Here is a 17186-nt window from a genome sequence, read left to right on the forward strand (position 1 = left end):
TTAATAATAATAATAATAATAATTAAACCCAAATATAAGGTCCAATTAATAAGCTAATTGGACTTAGTCAAATTAATAAATTAATTAAAATAAGCCCAACATCTTAAAATAAAAGCCTAGCGCAACAATTAAATAAGGACAGGCCACAATTCAAATAATAGGTGACCCAGCTTAAATAATTTAATGAAAAGCCCCTTTCTTGAATTAAAAAGCAGCCCAAGCTTTTAATTAAAGTCAATTGACAAATTAAAGAGAGGCCCAAATCAAATAATACGGCAGCCCCCCCTTCTCCAAATATTCACGCGCGCGCGCACACACACAGAGCACAAACACTCACGCAGCGGCACACACACACCAAATCTCATGCCGCAGCCCTTCCTCCGGCGAAGCCGCACCTGACCGGCAGCGCCGCTCCCCTCGTCTGCTCCTCTCTCCCTCCATTCTCACAGACACGCTCAACCCAGATCCTGCGCCGACTCCCTTCCCCCTCCTTCTCTCTGATTTACCAGCTCCGGTGATTTGCCTTCTCAACTCCGGCCGCCGCCGCTCGTATCTCGAGCGGTAGCAGCCGCCCCCCTGACCTCGTCTCTCTCCGAAATTTCCGGCGACATGGCAGCCACCATCGGTCAACCTCTCTCCCTCATCTCCCTCTGTTTCTCCTCTCCCCTGCTCCGGACAGAACGATGGCAGAGTCGCCGCCACCGAGCCCTAGGCTCCGAAATCCGGTCTCCTCTCTCTCTAATTTCCGGCGACCATAGCAGTAGCCATGGCCGCCGCCGACAACACAAGCCAGAAGCCAGGGTCGGGGCTAACCTACGGAAGGCCCGGTGCGAAATTTAAAATCGGGCCCTTTATAGCTAAAAATGTATCAAAAATATAAAACAAAAAAATATATATTACCGAGCGATAGTTTTTATTATTATTATTATTATTATTATTATTATTATTATTATTACATAATAAGCATGTAAAAACTAAAACATTTACTTGAGAAGTGTTGCTCTCCTTGTAAATTTTGAAATAAAATCACTAATAACACTTTGATAATTAATTTCACACGCCAGTTAATGAAGGAAAAGAGCCCCAAAGCAATAAAAATATAAAATTATAACTAAACAAAATCACTAATACCACTTTCATCATCAATTTTACACACCACTTAATGAAGGAAAAGGGCCCCAAAGCAATAAAAATGTAAAATTGTAACTCTCAAGAATCGAACCTACATCAACAAGATTCCACATAACTTGAAGAGAGCATCTTTTCACTGAACTAGTTAATAAAGTTATTTATTTTTCAATTATTTAAGTATATATAAATATATAGACCTATATATAATCAGGGGCCCTGAATTTTTCGGGGCCCTGTGCGGTCGCCCACCCCGCACACCCTCAGAACCGCCACTGCCAGAAGCCAACCCCCCTTCCTTCTCAGGCGACCGCCGTGAAGCCACGGCCGCTGCCCTCTAAGTCAGTGGTAAGCCATCGACGACCGGCCGTTGACTCACGACCAAACCCCCAGTTCAGCTTTTAAGTCCAAAAATCCTCCTATTTTATTTAATCATGTTCATTCATGTATGTAAAGAAAAAGTATACATATATATGAAGTTCATCACTTTATTCAGTTTCTTGCTTCTTGGTATACACAAATGTATGTAAAACATGTTTATCAATGAATGCGTTGCCTGCTAAACATGATTTTTTTTAGTCTGAAAATGGTTTGCTAGACTGAAATTTAGATGCTATAATCGTGAGGAAAATGAAGTAGTCAAGGAAATTCATAGATAAAACTTTTAGGAGTTTTTGGTCGAGTTGCGTCGTTGCTCTTGTCTGGATTTTTTTGAGCTTCTCTTGAGAGGGAAAGGAAAATGTGGTGAATGTTGAAAGATTGTGAAGATTGGGTGAATGACTTGGTTGATGTATAGCTTAAATTTGGTAGAGGCGTGGACAGATACGACTGCCTGAAATTGTCACTGTTGAGAAGAAGGCATGGTGGCTGACGGGGGAAGTGTCTTAAAAGGCTATGACCTACTCGTAGTCGTAGGTAAGGGTGTAATCGAGCTGAATAGTGTCTTGCTTTTTAATCGAGTTGAATACAATGTTGAGTCTAATAGAGCTTTTTAAATTTAATTTTTTATTATTATTACACTATAATGGACACTATCCAAAATTAACTATTTTATGCTTTGATTTTATCTTAAGGTAGTAGAAGTTTTGCATTGTATGTACCGAAATCTCACAGCCTTTACAAGATAGCTAGATAGATTAGATACACATGTCAAATTTAAGGTTAGAAAACCAAAGGCATTTGATTTAAACAAACCAATTCGGTTGTCCAGATGAAAACAAGGCCAAACATGTCTTAACAAAAAGGCGAAGAATCCGAGAAGATCCATCACACACAACTTCTCATTTTTATGTATGAATTGATCACCACAACGAATGAGTTTGCAACCAAAACACGCAGCAAGTTGTTGCGATGGTTCAAAAGACTGTGTTGAAGGTCAACATATCATGCGACAAATGCAAGACCAACATCCTCAAAGCTGTATCAGGCTTACAAGGTACTTATCATGTCACCTTCATACTTCCTTTCAATATTCTTTTTGTGTATGTGTTCATGGGAATCCACAATTTAGTGTCCATTGGATAAACCCACGTTTCTACATAATAACTTGCAAATCATACACGACGAAAAAAACTAGGTGTAATTGATATAGACCTTTAAGAGGATATCTCGAGGTCCTTGATTGTTTCTATCATTTAAGTTAGTTTTACTTGATTTTTATATCATTGAAAATGTGGGATTAAGAAATTCTACTCTTGAAGATAAAAATACTCAATCATGTATCTTATCAATCATGCAAAGTATACTACTCATAGAGTACTTCTCAAAACATGACATATGTGTAGCCTCATTTTGATATATACAAAAACTTGTGTCAAACTGACTCACCATGAGATCAGTCAAGATCTGAATTCAAATACATATTTTTGTTGCTCAATATGAATTTTGTTTGTACTATTGTAATTACAAAATATTATAATTTGATAGGAATTGGAATCCTGATCTTGATTTTTTTACAGTGAGATCGATTCCAAATTTAAACGTATATTTTTGTTGTGTATTATTATTTTTATAAGGGTAAATATCACTTTAAACCTCAAACTATTTTTGCACTATCAATTATATCTTAAATTATCGAAAATATATTTTTAAACCTTGAACTATCGGTTTTTTATCATTTGTACACCTCATTCATTTTTCACCCTTTAAATTTTCAATTAATAAGACATATAATGACTTCGTTTTGTACAATATAGGTTAAAAAAGAATAATTTTAAATATATCATGACATTGAGCGAACTAGGTCAAATATTTGGAGCCAAAAAAATGGGCTAGTGACATAATTGATACAAAATTGATTGTTCAAGATTTAAAAAAAAAAATATTATTTTTGATAGTTTAGGATATAAGTATGTTATAATTGAGTATGAATTTGAATCCCAATCTTGATTTGTCTGTCAGCAAAATGATTAGACACAAGATAAGTAATGAGACCAGTTTTAGACGACTAATATATAAAAAGGAATAATGATGTGTGAGAAATAAAAGAAGTTTCCATTTTAAATGTGGGTTTAGGGGTTGATAAAGTGGAAGTGGATGGTGCAAAGGGAACAGTAAGCGTGACAGGTGATGCAGATCCCTACGAGATAATAGTAAAAACGAGGAAAGCTGGGAAGTTTGCAGAAGTGGTGAGTATCGGGCCTCCTCCAAAACCGCAAGAGAAAAAGCCCGAACAGAAAAAGCCCGAAGAAAAAAAGGCAGACCACAAACCACATGACCACATTCCCTTCATTTGCCCACTTTGTGAGAGGTTGCCGGTTTTCCCCATCACCCCTTCGGAACAGCCTACTCCTCAATGCAACATCTTGTGATTATTATTTTTCCCCCAAATACTTTATTTTATTATTTTCTTAAGAATATATATGGGAAACTATTGATGCTTGTAATTCGAATGTTCCATTACTAATTCTAATTCAACTTTAGAAAGAATATATCATTTGATTGGAAACGAATTTATCTTGGAAAATTAATTTAATTCTATAGTTTTTGTTTTTATAAATGGTATTTTACTTGGTACGTGGTGAAGCAATAAATTACAAGTTTCCAATACTCACAAGATTATAAAGAGAAATTATTGACCTGGTGTTGAAACCAAAGAAGAGTGAATCAATGGTGTAAATTAAGAGCCTTCAAATTCCACGAATAATTAATGGGGAAATACTTTTAGAAAACCAGTAACGAAGAGAGAGACTCAGTATATTCAATGAGCGTAGCTTTACAATTTAAAAATACGGTCTATTTATAAGAGTACGTAGTGCTAAATATACATATTACTAGCAAGTGACCCGTCGAAATTCGATGAGGTGTATTAAAATATAAATTTATGAACTTATTAATGTAGTTTTTGGTTCATGAATTTTTTCATTAAAATAAAGAATTTAATGAAATTGTTTTAAAGTAGAAAATTATAATATTTATTTGAAATTGATCGACCTAAATTAAATATCTTATGAAATTTATATGTTAGCAGAGTTTCGATCCAACTTTATTGTGATTTTTAAGGGATCTGTAGTCTTTTTCTATAGTAGTTTTTTTATTCCTAATATACAGTAGATATTAGAGGCAAATTAAGATATACTAATAAATTTTAAATCGTGTCCATTAAAGTATTATTGATTAAGGGTATAGATTAGTTCTACATTCTTATCTTAAGAGTGGTTTTTATTTTAACCCAATTAAAATATTATATACGTTGGAAACTAAATTGGTCTGCCCATGATGTCGAAGATAATTTTTTAGGGAATATAAATAGAATTAATAACATCAAAGTCATATATATTAAAGTAAATCAAGTACGTTTTTTAATTGAAATTGGAGAGTTGGATATTATGAAGTATAATATTACAATAATCATTACAACCTCAAAATTACAAATATATGTATTTTCTATTTTTCATGTATGGATATAAAAAAAATTTAAGTTCTCATTTTTCGTGTATGGATATAATTGAAAGACAATGCTGTTGGGAACGTACGTGATAATAATAATACTAATAACAATAAAATAAATTTAAGTTCTCATTTTTTATTTTTTTATTTTAAATCATAGCCGTGAGATTCAATTTTACTCCTCATCAGCTACTCACTTAGTCTAGTGAACACGTAATCGAGTCCAACAGTAAATCTTATGGTTCAACGTTGGCGTATCAAGGCTGTCTTTTGGCGCTCAAATAATCGCTATTTCATCATCCTTTGGCTGACATCGTGTATAATGATGACCAAACAAAAGCTTTAATTCAAATTCAAAATGCACTTTTTTGAATTTCGAGGGGGACTTTTTGAGTTTGTAGTAATCTGGGCAGTTCATTATCTTTTTATTTTCGTTGATAAATCCTAGCTATTTGTTTTATAATTTTTAAATGGTAGCGCTAAACCCTAGGCGGAAACCATACCATCAATTCTCTTTTTCATCTCATATAAATATGTGAATTCATCTTTCATTGATACGTTTACTCTCTTCCACCATTTGAACATTCTGAAGCACTCTGCAACTCCAACTTTCTACGAAGAAGACGACCTTGATACTCTGGTTCCACCGTACATTTCCTCTGTTCATCTTGTCCATCGAAGCCCCTATCATTTTCCTCTTTTTTATTCTATATCAAGTACCCATTTTTCTCTTCCTGTGTTAGTTGCAAAGTCATCGCCATTTTTTTTTCTTCTTTCACCATGGCTATAGTAGGTGTCCGCCAAAACTTTATAAATGCAAAAAACGACACGCGTAGTCTAGGGATTTCCAATTCAACACTGTCATATGATGAATTTACCAAAATATTAAAAATCCTTCATTGCTCAATAGATAACCTTGAATTTAAGATGTAATCTAAGGGTAAAGTGGCAGGTTGGGCGGTATACCCATACCGACTGCCCAGAGCCCATTATGACTGACATACTTAAGAGTCTGGTACAGAGCAGCAGCGAGATCATTAATACTCTGGTGCAAAGTCAGCAAACTTTTTAGCAAGAGACACAAGCTGCGTTGGGTACATAGTATGATCACATAAATCACTCAACTTGCCACTCAAGTGAACATGATGCATGTAACAACCCAGCTCCAGAGTTGACGGCTGTCCCCACAAACCAACACAAGTTTTTTCTAGCGTGTTTTATCCTCACTCGCATGCTCCCCGAGAAACTTCACAGGGGGTCAGCCATCCTAAAATTGCTCCAAGCCAAGCACACTTAACCTTGGAGTTTCTTCCACGTGGGCAGCAGAAAAGAAGATGCATCTTGTTGATATGAGTAGCCCAATAAAATCTTTTAAGCTCTCCTTGAATATGTCATCGCATTCCAACATATTATCGGAATCCCTCTCATTCGGGTGTGTTTCGGTTCATCTCTGTGCCCTCCGCTTGGAATTCTTAATCGAAATCACTCCTTATCTGTGCCCCTTTTGCACCGGCGATCACTCCGCACTTCGTCCCTGAGCGTCACATTGCAAGCCAATCATGGAAAACTTCCATCTAAAACAGAAGTACATCTTAAGGAGTATGTTTATGCTGTGAATTTAATAAGGAAGAGTTGTTTGATCCAAAGCCTAAGGAAGTTGAAAATGAGAAGGAAGAGCAAGAAAGAGTTCAGAAAGATGAAATTGTCAAAGAGGCACAACAATTTGAAAATCTCTCTTCTTTCAAGGTAAGTGTTGAATCTAACATTTCTAATTCTAAACCACTAATTTCTTTGCCTTTTCTTTTCAGGTTGACTCAAAACAAGAAAGAAGAAAAATAAAAGGAGATTCTAGAGATATTCAAGAAGGATAAATAAGCACAACCATAATGTTATCATGGAATTCAAGGGTAAAGTGCAGTTGAACTCCACCAATGAAGTTCTCAATCGGCATCTATCGCACGGTATACTCATACCGACCAACATTGAACCGATTGTGCCTTCAATTGTGAAACTGTCAAAGCGGAAATTGAAACCACCTGATGATTGATCCAGATTCAGGATAGTTCTTTTAGTTTGCTTTCGTTTATTTATTTATTTAATTTTCTTTTTCTTATCTTTTACGCTTTCTTTGTTTTGTGTCTTTGTTCTTAGTACTTTCCCACACAATGAGGACATTGTGTTGTCTAAGCATGGGGGAGTTTTTATGTCTTTTGTCTTTAATCTGTGTGCTAGTTTTATTTTGGTTATCTTTTGGTAATCGTGAGTCTGTCTGTGGCAACATATCATGCATGCATTTTGATAGTTAAGATAAGCATATTGATATAGGTTGTTTGGTTGTTTTGTTGGATGATATAAAAATGTGTTGAAACCTAAATGTGTTTGAGGATGACGTGTCACACCCCAATTCTTGAAATAATAACTATAATTGGGGTACGACTAATCATTAAAATGAACAAGGGAAAAACCTTGTGAAATCCGAATTGAAGAGATAACAATCGGGCATCGCCCCTTTAGATGAAGAAAGACAAGTATCCAATTGATACAAATCAATCAACAAACATGACAAACGTCAGGATCACAAGTTTAGTTTCATGCTTCAGATAACCAACATTCCTTAATCAATATACTTGAGAGTCAAAAGTCTAGGCTCAACAAAAGATATCGTTTAGAGTCATAACATAAAGGTCTTAAGTCAAGAGAACGAAAGACAGATAAAGGCTAGTACTACATCGGAAGTCAAAACACGGAGTTGAACCCTAGCCTCAGCTCTCCCCGTCAACACCAGCCATCAACCTGAAAAATATTTGAAAATATTTGGGCTAAGTACTAATGTACTTAGTGGGCTGCAACTTTTAAAACATTTCACAATTCGTAAGAGCGGTTTATCCAATTATTCATGACATAACTTAGAAGGTTTTAAAGTAAAGGAACTTCTAAGCATGTTAAAATATTTTATTTTATTAGCGCGTTGTTGTCACACTCTGTTCTGTTACTCGCTGTGATCCCGGACCTTTTAGCCACCGACGGATCCCTCATTCCCATGATATTTGCCCTGAGGACGTAACTCAGACAAGTTGAATTGACCTCGGGACGCTACCCAGGCAGTCCTTACATGATACATGCTCCAGAACACATCCAGCCGAGCACCCTTATAACGCCTCTTGCATGAATTAGTGCCCGATGGAGATCAACCCACCAAAACAACTAACAAGTGTACACAATTCTCAAATAACGTGTTAGGCCATAAGAGAACCTCGATCGATTCATGAATTGCGAGCCTTAAACATAACAGAGCGCACAAAAACATTTATTGGATAAAAAGTTTTCATTTCATGAAATATTTAGAGCTTAATAACTCAATCATACATTTGGAAAGTAAGCCCACCTGATCTTCGGTGCGGAAGATAGAGATGATCTTAAGCTGTGACACTGTCCTGCGGACCAATTCCTACAAGACGAGTTCTTAACACTTAGCACGTATCATGGATAACGAAAACCGTTGTCTACTTAAGGTCTCTAGGTCAACCTATTCCCGGACTTACAACGCAAAATCGAACTAGGGATTATGCATTTTACATACGTTAGCTTATCTTGATGCCTTATCTAGGTTAACTCACTCATTTCATGAAAAATTTGCACAAAACATATCCCAAACTCGTCATGCACATATACATAATATTTCATGAAACATCCTTTAAAACCAACTTTCAAACTTAGAAAATAATTCAACAACTTGAGCTCTTAAGGGGCTATTTTGCAACAGACACCAAATATGTCTCGGGTCTCTAAGTGAGGCTCCAAAGGACATTCTGGAAACTAGGCATTTCAAGGATCATTCTCCAATTTGAATCGAATGAAACAGAGTTCAAACGAGCAAGATATGCCCACTCAAAGATGGGTATTTAACAAGCAAAAATCTGAAAATTTCAGATTTTCAGATTAGAACCAAGTCAGCGGGCTTTCTTTAAAAATTCATATCCCTCTTTACAAAACTCCACTGGGAACCCCAAAGGTCAATCCGAAAACTAGGGAGAGAGTGTAACACTCTACAATTCGATTTACCCCAAAAAGGTTCATGGTTTAGGAGATATTAACACCCAAAGTTCAGTGCACAAAAAGAGTTCAAGTTCGGCAGATTCAGAATGTAAATCAGAAAAACCACTTTAGGCTTCACCAAAAATTCTACAAATGGGAAAATAAGTTCCCAACATGTCAATTAATATTCAGTACAAAAATGGGCTTGAGAATCAAAGATTTAGGTTGGCCTTTGCAACCTCAAAGTCGTAGGTTTGTAAAACCTACTGGATGGTACAAAGAATAAGAACTAGATTTCAATAATTTATACCGGTTGTTTTCCTTACTCAAAAATAGTGAGGCCGATACTAAAAGAAAAACACGGGAGTCTAGAGGGACATATTCAAGTTTCAAAGGTTTTCACCGACTGAAACTTAACTTATGGCCTCCCAAAGATTGTTTACCAGAAATGCATTCCAGACAGGCAGTGATGTTCAAAAATTCATAAATAAACCATACGAGCTCCAAATATTCTGAAATTTTACCATAGTATAGAAAACATATTAAACACAATACACAATTAAGTTGGGAAATTTTGGGAACCGTTTGGATGGCTGGAATCTCCTTGCAAAACACTGCCGGAGCAGTGTGCTTATGGCAGATTCGCTGCCTTACCTCATGCACGGTTTTTCACCCAATAAAATCTACCAAAATAAACATCTAAAATCATAAAACATATCCTCAAATAATATATCACACATATGTGTAAAAATCCATAGTCATAAAGCTTTTTCAGTTGAGAAAATCAAAGAAAAACTCACCCTCGAAGCACAACCTTCACTCTAACTTTACGCCCTAGTTTTTTTACGCTCTCCCTTGCTTTGATACTTCTCTTGGGGCTTCAAGGGCTTCTATGGAGTGTGATAATGGTGGGAGAAAAGTTGTGAGAGTGGGGGAAAAGAGGAGGGACGAAAATGAAGAGAGGTGGAGAGAGTGAGAGCTTTTCTTGCCTTGGTATTTTTCTTGGAGTGAAATTGAGTGAGTGGGAAGAGTTATCAGCCAACTCTTGGCTTTAGGAAGGGGTGGGGCACGAAATTTAGGGTAGGGTAGAGGGGGGGGGGATGGCTTCCACCAATGCATGGATGCATTGGAGGTCACATTCTACTAGTTCACATGCACTTTTAATCATTATGTTGGCAAAAATAATAAAATAAGGGTGGCTGATCACATGTGGGCTTGGGCTTGAAAATTGGGCTGATATTTAACTAAATAATGGGGCCTAAAATAGGCCCAAGGCTTGTCCAAAAATCGGCCCACCCTTCGGCCCTTTCTACGAGCCCGTTCTCGCTCAAACCCGTTTTAAAAACAAACACGTATTAAACTAAATATGCACTTTGCTTTTCATACCTTGAAATAAAAAGTATGCATGTATATACATAATGATTTAAATCAACATCACACGGAAATATAAAATAATCATCTTCTTATTTTCCATTTTTCTTAAGAGAAAACCTAGGCATCAAGACTCATTAAATCATCGCGAGGATAATTATTCTATTTAATCGGGAATTAGGGACCTATCATATCCTAATAATATCAATATGATATTATGAATCCTAGGATCGAAAATTCGGGGTATTACATGACGAAAATGCAAATTGACTGATTTTTTTGAAAACCAGTCATATAGTGAGGATTGAGCCTTTCGAGTAATAATTTCAATGCTCCTTGCTTGTTTTCGATGAGTGTTATGCATAACTGACTTCTTGATATTCAGTTTTCCATGTTGTCATAATCAAAAATTTTAGAATTGGACTCATTTGTGAAAGTGATTTAGGCATTAGGAATGAACCTCATTAGCCTTAAAAATGTCCTACCTTTCAAATTTTGAAGCCTTGACCCTTTTAATTGTTATATGATTGAAGCCTCAAAAATTTTATCCATTAGCTTTCTTTTAGCCTTGTTTTGTCCATTACCAACATGATGCAAGTGGTTTGTTTTTTGATATTAGATTGTTGGAAAAATAAGGTTAATCAAAGGTTCTTGGTTGGAATAATTGAGTATTGAAATTAAAAAAGTGAGGTTACAGGTTGTCTAAGAATGAGGTGTTGATATGATTTTTTTTTTGTGATTTCCTTTCATTTAAAAAAAAATACTGAGAAGAGAAAAATTGAAAATGTCTGTCTATATATTTGGAATGAGGGTTGATTTGATTAAAGATTGATTTTGGGATTCGAATGTGGTGAACTACTTGCATTATGCTGATTTTATTAGCCTTGTTTATCCACTTTTGTTTATCCTACCTATGCACCCTAGCCTCATTACAACCTTGTGGAAAGACCTATTGATTCATGAATGAGTTTGTTTTCGAATTGAAGGTATTGGCATAGTGGCAAACTTATAATAGATAGAGTTGAGTTGCATGTGTGTGAATTACCTTACTTTTTTATATTGAGAGAATTGAGCGAACTTGGTGAGACTGGGTTGATTTGCACACTTTTGACTCGAATGAAAGGTGAATGCACATATTTGTTGATTCCAAGAATGATTTGAGGAAAAATGATGATTGCATCTTGTTCTAACTTTGAGATTTGCTTGTTATGATTGTTGCCATAGCTAGTCGTTGTTAGTTTGTGAGTTTAGTCTTGTCTTGTTTTGAGTCTTGAATTTGTTCTTCCCTTGTTTTTTTTTTTTTGTTTTTTTTTTTTCTGTTCTTCATGTGCTCGAGGGCGAGCATTGTCTAAATGTGGCGGAGTTTGATTAGGCGTATTTATATGCATATATTTTTGGTGTTTAGTATGAATTTTATGCTTGATTGGTACTCCCTCCGTCCATGAAAGAACTTCCTAGGAGGGAGTGACACGGGCTTTAAGAAAAAATATTGTTAAGTGTATTGAAAGTGGATAAAAAATAGTTGAGTGTATTGGGAGTGGTGAAAATGTGTTATAATTAATATTGAGAGTTGTGAAAAGTGAAAAGTAAGAGGATTATAAGTGGTGGGGTATAGTCCAAAAATAGGTAGGAAGTTCTTTTGTGGACGTCCCAAAAAAGAAAGATAAGAAGTTATTTCGTGGACGGAGGGAGTATTATATATCATCTTTTGGAATGATTTCAAATCTAGTAGTTCCTAATGGTTTCTGATAGGGTTTCGAGAAAAGTTCAATTTTTTGGAAATGTTAGAGTCGTGAAGCTATGATGAGAAAATTGTGCGCGTCTGCTGTGCAGGATGCCCATAACGTCTGAAGTCGAACTAGATTAATTTATGTTGTAGGCTAGAAGTTGTAGATAGCTTTTGACTTTTAAATATGGGGTGACTTTATTCTTTTTTTCTTTGTATTGGGCCTGTATGCCACTAATTAGCTTTAGGATTTGATTATTTTAAGAGTAAAAATTTAAAATGTCCACTTCTATTAAGTTGCAATAAAAAATGTCCATTTTTATAAAATTATTATGTTTATACTCAAATTGACTAAATTACCCTTAATGTCTCAATCAATATACATGCAAGACAAAAATAGCTTGCCTCAAGTAGTAGGCTGCCTCCCGCTCGACAACCTCACTAAGTAGGTTGCCGCCCGATCGCGTGGCAACCTACTTTTCCGACAGCAGACTATTTTTTCTTACACTTTTCTAACACATTTGTACTTGTGTCAGAAAAGTATAAGAATTTACACAAAAAATATTGTAAAACCATCGACATCCAAGGATAATTTCGACTCTTCACTTTAATTTGGGCATATGATCAATTTTTTTTATTAAAGTGGACATTTTTAAGTAGAAATTATAAATATGTGCATTTTTACCCGTTAATACTTATTTTTAATTTCCTTATGCTTATTTAACTAGAGTTTTGCACTTTTGGCAAAATAACACACACGCACACATTCTGGAGAATAGCCATTGGACGCCTACTTTGGATTTTGAATCAAGTTTTATTTTTTCATCTTTTATTCGCAATTATTTATTTATTTTTCTTTGATTTATTTTAATATGTGTTCTAGCTAATTTTATTTATTCAGGCAACAATTAAGGAAGCACCAGCAAGATTATTATGTGAGATTTAATTTGTTCTTATACATTATTTTATGCTTGCATCTACGATTCTCTGTGTTTATCGATATTAATTATTTAATCCATTAGATAGTGCGCGATATTTAGTGGGTTCAAATTAATTATACAACCAATTGAATCAGTCATATGTAATTGTGGTTTTATGTTCAACTATTGGTAAATTGACACATCGGGTTCAAGGAAAAAACAGTCTACATTCAATAACTCTAAGTTAGAGTTTATTGGTCTAGAATTGGATTTCTCAAGAAATTTATGTTATCGACTCATTAAATCTATAGAGCCTCTCTTTGTCGATTAGAGTAGTAATTAATGAAGCGTCTTCCTGGTTACCAAATAATTAAAGAGAAATAAGATCACGTCAGAAGCATCTTTGGTGGTTATAGCTGATTTGCTTACATAAATTAAAGTTATATTTGCACCAATGATCAGAATAATTAAGTTAAAGTTGACTTAATTGATTGATTGAATTATTTCTTAATTGTTGGAGTTTTATATTTATTCTTTAGGATTAGAACCATCGTAATTCTTTTGATTTTGTTTATTTATTTTTAGGTTTAATTTGATTCTATAATTGCGTGAGTTACATTGCTGGCTCTAATTGAAAAAAAATTCGCCAATCTTTTGAGAGATGATTTTACTTATTGCTATTTGTGGAGTGTGAACATACCGATTGACTGTCGAATATTTTTAGTGATCAACGAACCAATTACCCATATGAAATCACAGAGAAGAAGAGAAGATGCTAATAATTCTTGGCAAACATTATTAGAGAAGAAAGTGGAGTAGCAATTTTTGTCTAATTTAATTTTGTCGTATTCCGTATAACATGCTAAATAGTATAAGGGTGTGTTTGCTTTTTATCCCTCTAAATGAAGGGATAATAAAAATTTATGTCTTTAAATGTCTCCTTTCTTATTCCACATTTTACACAAAAGAGGAGTTCACAATTTTTCCTTCCTTATTTTCACTTCAAGGAGGGATAATATTATCCCTCCTTGAAGTGAAAATAAGGAAGAAAAAATAGTAAACTTTTCTTTTATGTAAAATGTGGAATACGAAAGGAGATATTTAAAGGTATATATTTTTGTTATCTCTCATTTTCCCATTCATCAAAGTGAATGCACCCTGGAGGGAAATCCATCATAAAACATTTTATATGAAATCAGCAATTGGAAACATATCTGGAGTAATCACAACGAAGAGATAACATTGGTAATTTTTATATAGATGCTTCCAATCATATGCTTGCCAATTAAATTAAAATAACAGCTAATATATAGTAAATTATATTTTTCGTGTGTCTAAATTCTTCTAACCATCAAGCGGCAGCCCTACACTTATAGGAGGGGTGGGTAGGCAGTGGGATCCTTGTTGGATGCACTAACATAAAACTTTATTCAACGATTTAATTTATTACACATAAATCTCCAAATATAACACAACCTCATGTGAATTTGGAAGCATAGGGTCTCTTCCGATGGTTTGTTAGGTAGACTTGGCCAACCACATCTATATATGATCATGATTCTGAAATAATTAATAAGAGAGAAGCCGGTTCAATGTATGCCTGACATATGTATGTTTCACATATTAATTTTTTCGCCAAAGATATATTCTCAACAAATAGCAAAATGGGACTGACGAGAACTATACTATAGTAATGTAATAGTATCATGTATCTTGAATATCACGAACTAGTTTATTCACATCATGCTTTCGACCAGCGCATAATCCTCCACACTATTATCATAATTCACGTTTTCAACCAGCTACTATCGAAAGAACCTTACCGCATTTACATTCGTTGAATCAATATTTGACTCATTCATGCTTTGAGATCACTTATAAGTCAAATATTGCATTGACTTGACTCATCATATTGACTCATATAAATTAATTTTAATTTTTAAAATTTAAATTTAATTTAAATTACTAAAATTTAAAATACATAAAATTAAATGACATAAATTTAAAATATGAAAATCAATCATTGTCGGCTCCCTGGCGTGCTAGGATTGCAGTCACCCGATGTGCATGTATTTCTCGTTGCTCCAGTGTCCTTCTCAACATATTTTTGAAAATAATTTACATATCTATTGCCTCGCGCTTGAGCCAATTCTTCTCCTCGTAACCCTTGGTGATTTTGGCGAGATTTGTGCGCATGAATTTCAAGAGCTCGGAAGAAGTCATTGAGGCTTCTGATCCTTTGTCCTTTGCCACCACCTTCGTCTTCCACGCCGCTTTGTAACCTATTGGCCGAGAAGAAGAAATTTCTTTTCCTGAAGCCGAAATTGTGAAATTACCGCTCTCCGATGTTTTTGTCTTCTTGGAGATTTGAACATCGCCTTTAAGGTACAAAGACTTGAACTTTTGGTTCTGCAAGAAAATTCTCCACACTTTCCACCACTTGAATGAAACGCCCTTGTTTCTGGATGTGTACAAAGTTTGAGCCTTCTCCCGGATCATGTCGTCGCTATGACCACTTGGCCACTTCACCTTTTTAACCCATGTTACCTCCCAAAGCTTCACCTCGGCAGTGACACGGGCCCAATGAGATTTCACTTGTCGGATGATGAACGGCTCGAGCACCACAACGTTTACTCGATCCAACACTTTTCCCCAATAGGCATCGCTTCTTTGGTCGACACCACAGATAACATCGTTCGTCTCCTCGATCCAATACAGGCTATGAGATCGGTTTCTTTGAGCGTATAAGTGTGGCACCCCCTTTTTCACCTCCACTTGTCGCCGCCTTATCCTTATACACCTTCCTCGCCGGTCACGGTTGTGGCTTCGCCAAGCCATGGCCTTCTTGCGTACACATAGCCCAAGTTCATCACCAAGAGGTCCGGTTGGTAATATGGCCCATAAAGATCACCGCACCAATTGGAGAATAGTAAATCGGGTCTGTTGGGATCTATTGGAAGAAAAAAAAGTTGAGAGAGATCGAGAGAAAGTTGAGAAAGAATGAAGAAGATAAAATTGATTTTTGGTGAAAATTTTGTATTGGAGTTACAGAGTATATATAGAAGAAAAAACAAAATAAAAATAAAAAGGGAGCAGATTTCCAATTTCAGTTTTTTTTAATTAGACGCATGTAATACACATACCTTTTATTATTGTCGTTGAGCCGAGCTCGTTCCATTAATTGAGTCAGGGCCTTTTGCATCAGCTAACTCATGGGTCCAGCTGATTCGAGCCAACCTATTAAGTCGGCCGATATGGATGCTCTTACAATGAAGAATATTTGTGAAGATTGGTTCACATGTGAAGTCTGCTATACCCATTTTACCCTTTTGCATTTTTTGTATTTGAAGGTTTTGTCACGTATTATGTGTGTGTGTGTGTGTGTGTGTGTGTGTGTATAGGGTTGGATTATTGTAATATCCAATTCTCATGTACTCCCTCCGTTCCACGAATCATGTTTCCTTTTTTGGTAATAATTATTACATTCTCTCTCCTACTTTATCACCTTTATTACCTTCTCTCTCCTACTTTATCACTTTTATTACATTCTCTCTCTTACTTTATCAATTTTATACTTTATTAATTACACACTTAAAATACTAATCTACAACTTCTTAATTCCCGTGCCGAACCCAAAAAATTCGCCCTCTAGAAACAATATCAGCCATATGATTGATAAAATAAACGCACAAGATCGTGTCTAAGATCTTATTAAAAATAGGGGGTCTCATTTGCCTAATCAGAACATAATTCGTAACAAAAGAACTTCAGATTCGTGTATAGAATATAATTCGTAACAAAAGTACTTTCAATTCGTAATAAGAAAAACGTATGAATTGCAAGGGAAACAGTTTTGAATTTCGGATCTCCGTATAATTTGATTGGGCCATTAATTCACTATGATCTAATGGACATGATTTGTTCCTATTTTATACGCTTAAAAGAATTTTCATGGTAGATCACCCCTATATATATATATATATATTTAAGCCCTTGTTATTATATTATTAATAAGGGTTGAGCTTTGACTCAAAATCCTTCACTTGCTTTGAGTGAATGTTCTTTTTTTTCTTTTTTTCTTTTTTTTTATACGGAGGATCAATAACGATTCCTCATTT

General features: G+C 35.2%; 1 protein-coding gene and 1 long non-coding RNA gene across 2 annotated transcripts; one reads left to right on the forward strand and one right to left on the reverse strand.

Annotated features, from left to right (window-relative positions):
* Positions 1-2276: 2276 nt before the first annotated feature.
* LOC131021644 (heavy metal-associated isoprenylated plant protein 43-like) lies at positions 2277-4120 on the forward strand. Its single transcript, XM_057950899.1, has 2 exons — positions 2277-2563; positions 3643-4120. Exons 1-2 carry the CDS (start codon positions 2479-2481, stop codon positions 3936-3938), a joined length of 381 nt encoding a protein of 126 aa, XP_057806882.1. The 5' UTR covers positions 2277-2478; the 3' UTR covers positions 3939-4120.
* A 3312-nt stretch (positions 4121-7432) lies between these two features.
* LOC131021645 (uncharacterized) lies at positions 7433-10122 on the reverse strand. The gene is made up of 2 exons (XR_009101017.1): positions 9852-10122; positions 7433-8464 (listed from the first exon to the last, which is right to left on the reverse strand). It is a non-coding gene; the product is annotated as an uncharacterized LOC131021645 (long non-coding RNA).
* Between the last annotated feature and the right edge of the window lie 7064 nt (positions 10123-17186).

Source organism: Salvia miltiorrhiza, chromosome 4 (assembly GCF_028751815.1).
Source record: "Salvia miltiorrhiza cultivar Shanhuang (shh) chromosome 4, IMPLAD_Smil_shh, whole genome shotgun sequence".
NCBI lineage: Eukaryota > Viridiplantae > Streptophyta > Magnoliopsida > Lamiales > Lamiaceae > Salvia > Salvia miltiorrhiza.

Excerpts from the sequence above, each read along its gene's own strand:
- LOC131021644 (XM_057950899.1), top strand. The coding sequence starts at position 2,479 with ATGGTTCAAAAGACTGTGTTGAAGGTCAACATATCATGCGACAAATGC. Across the intron at positions 2,564-3,642 it reads AGCTGTATCAGGCTTACAAG|GGGTTGATAAAGTGGAAGTG; the intron begins GTACTTATCATG and ends ATGTGGGTTTAG.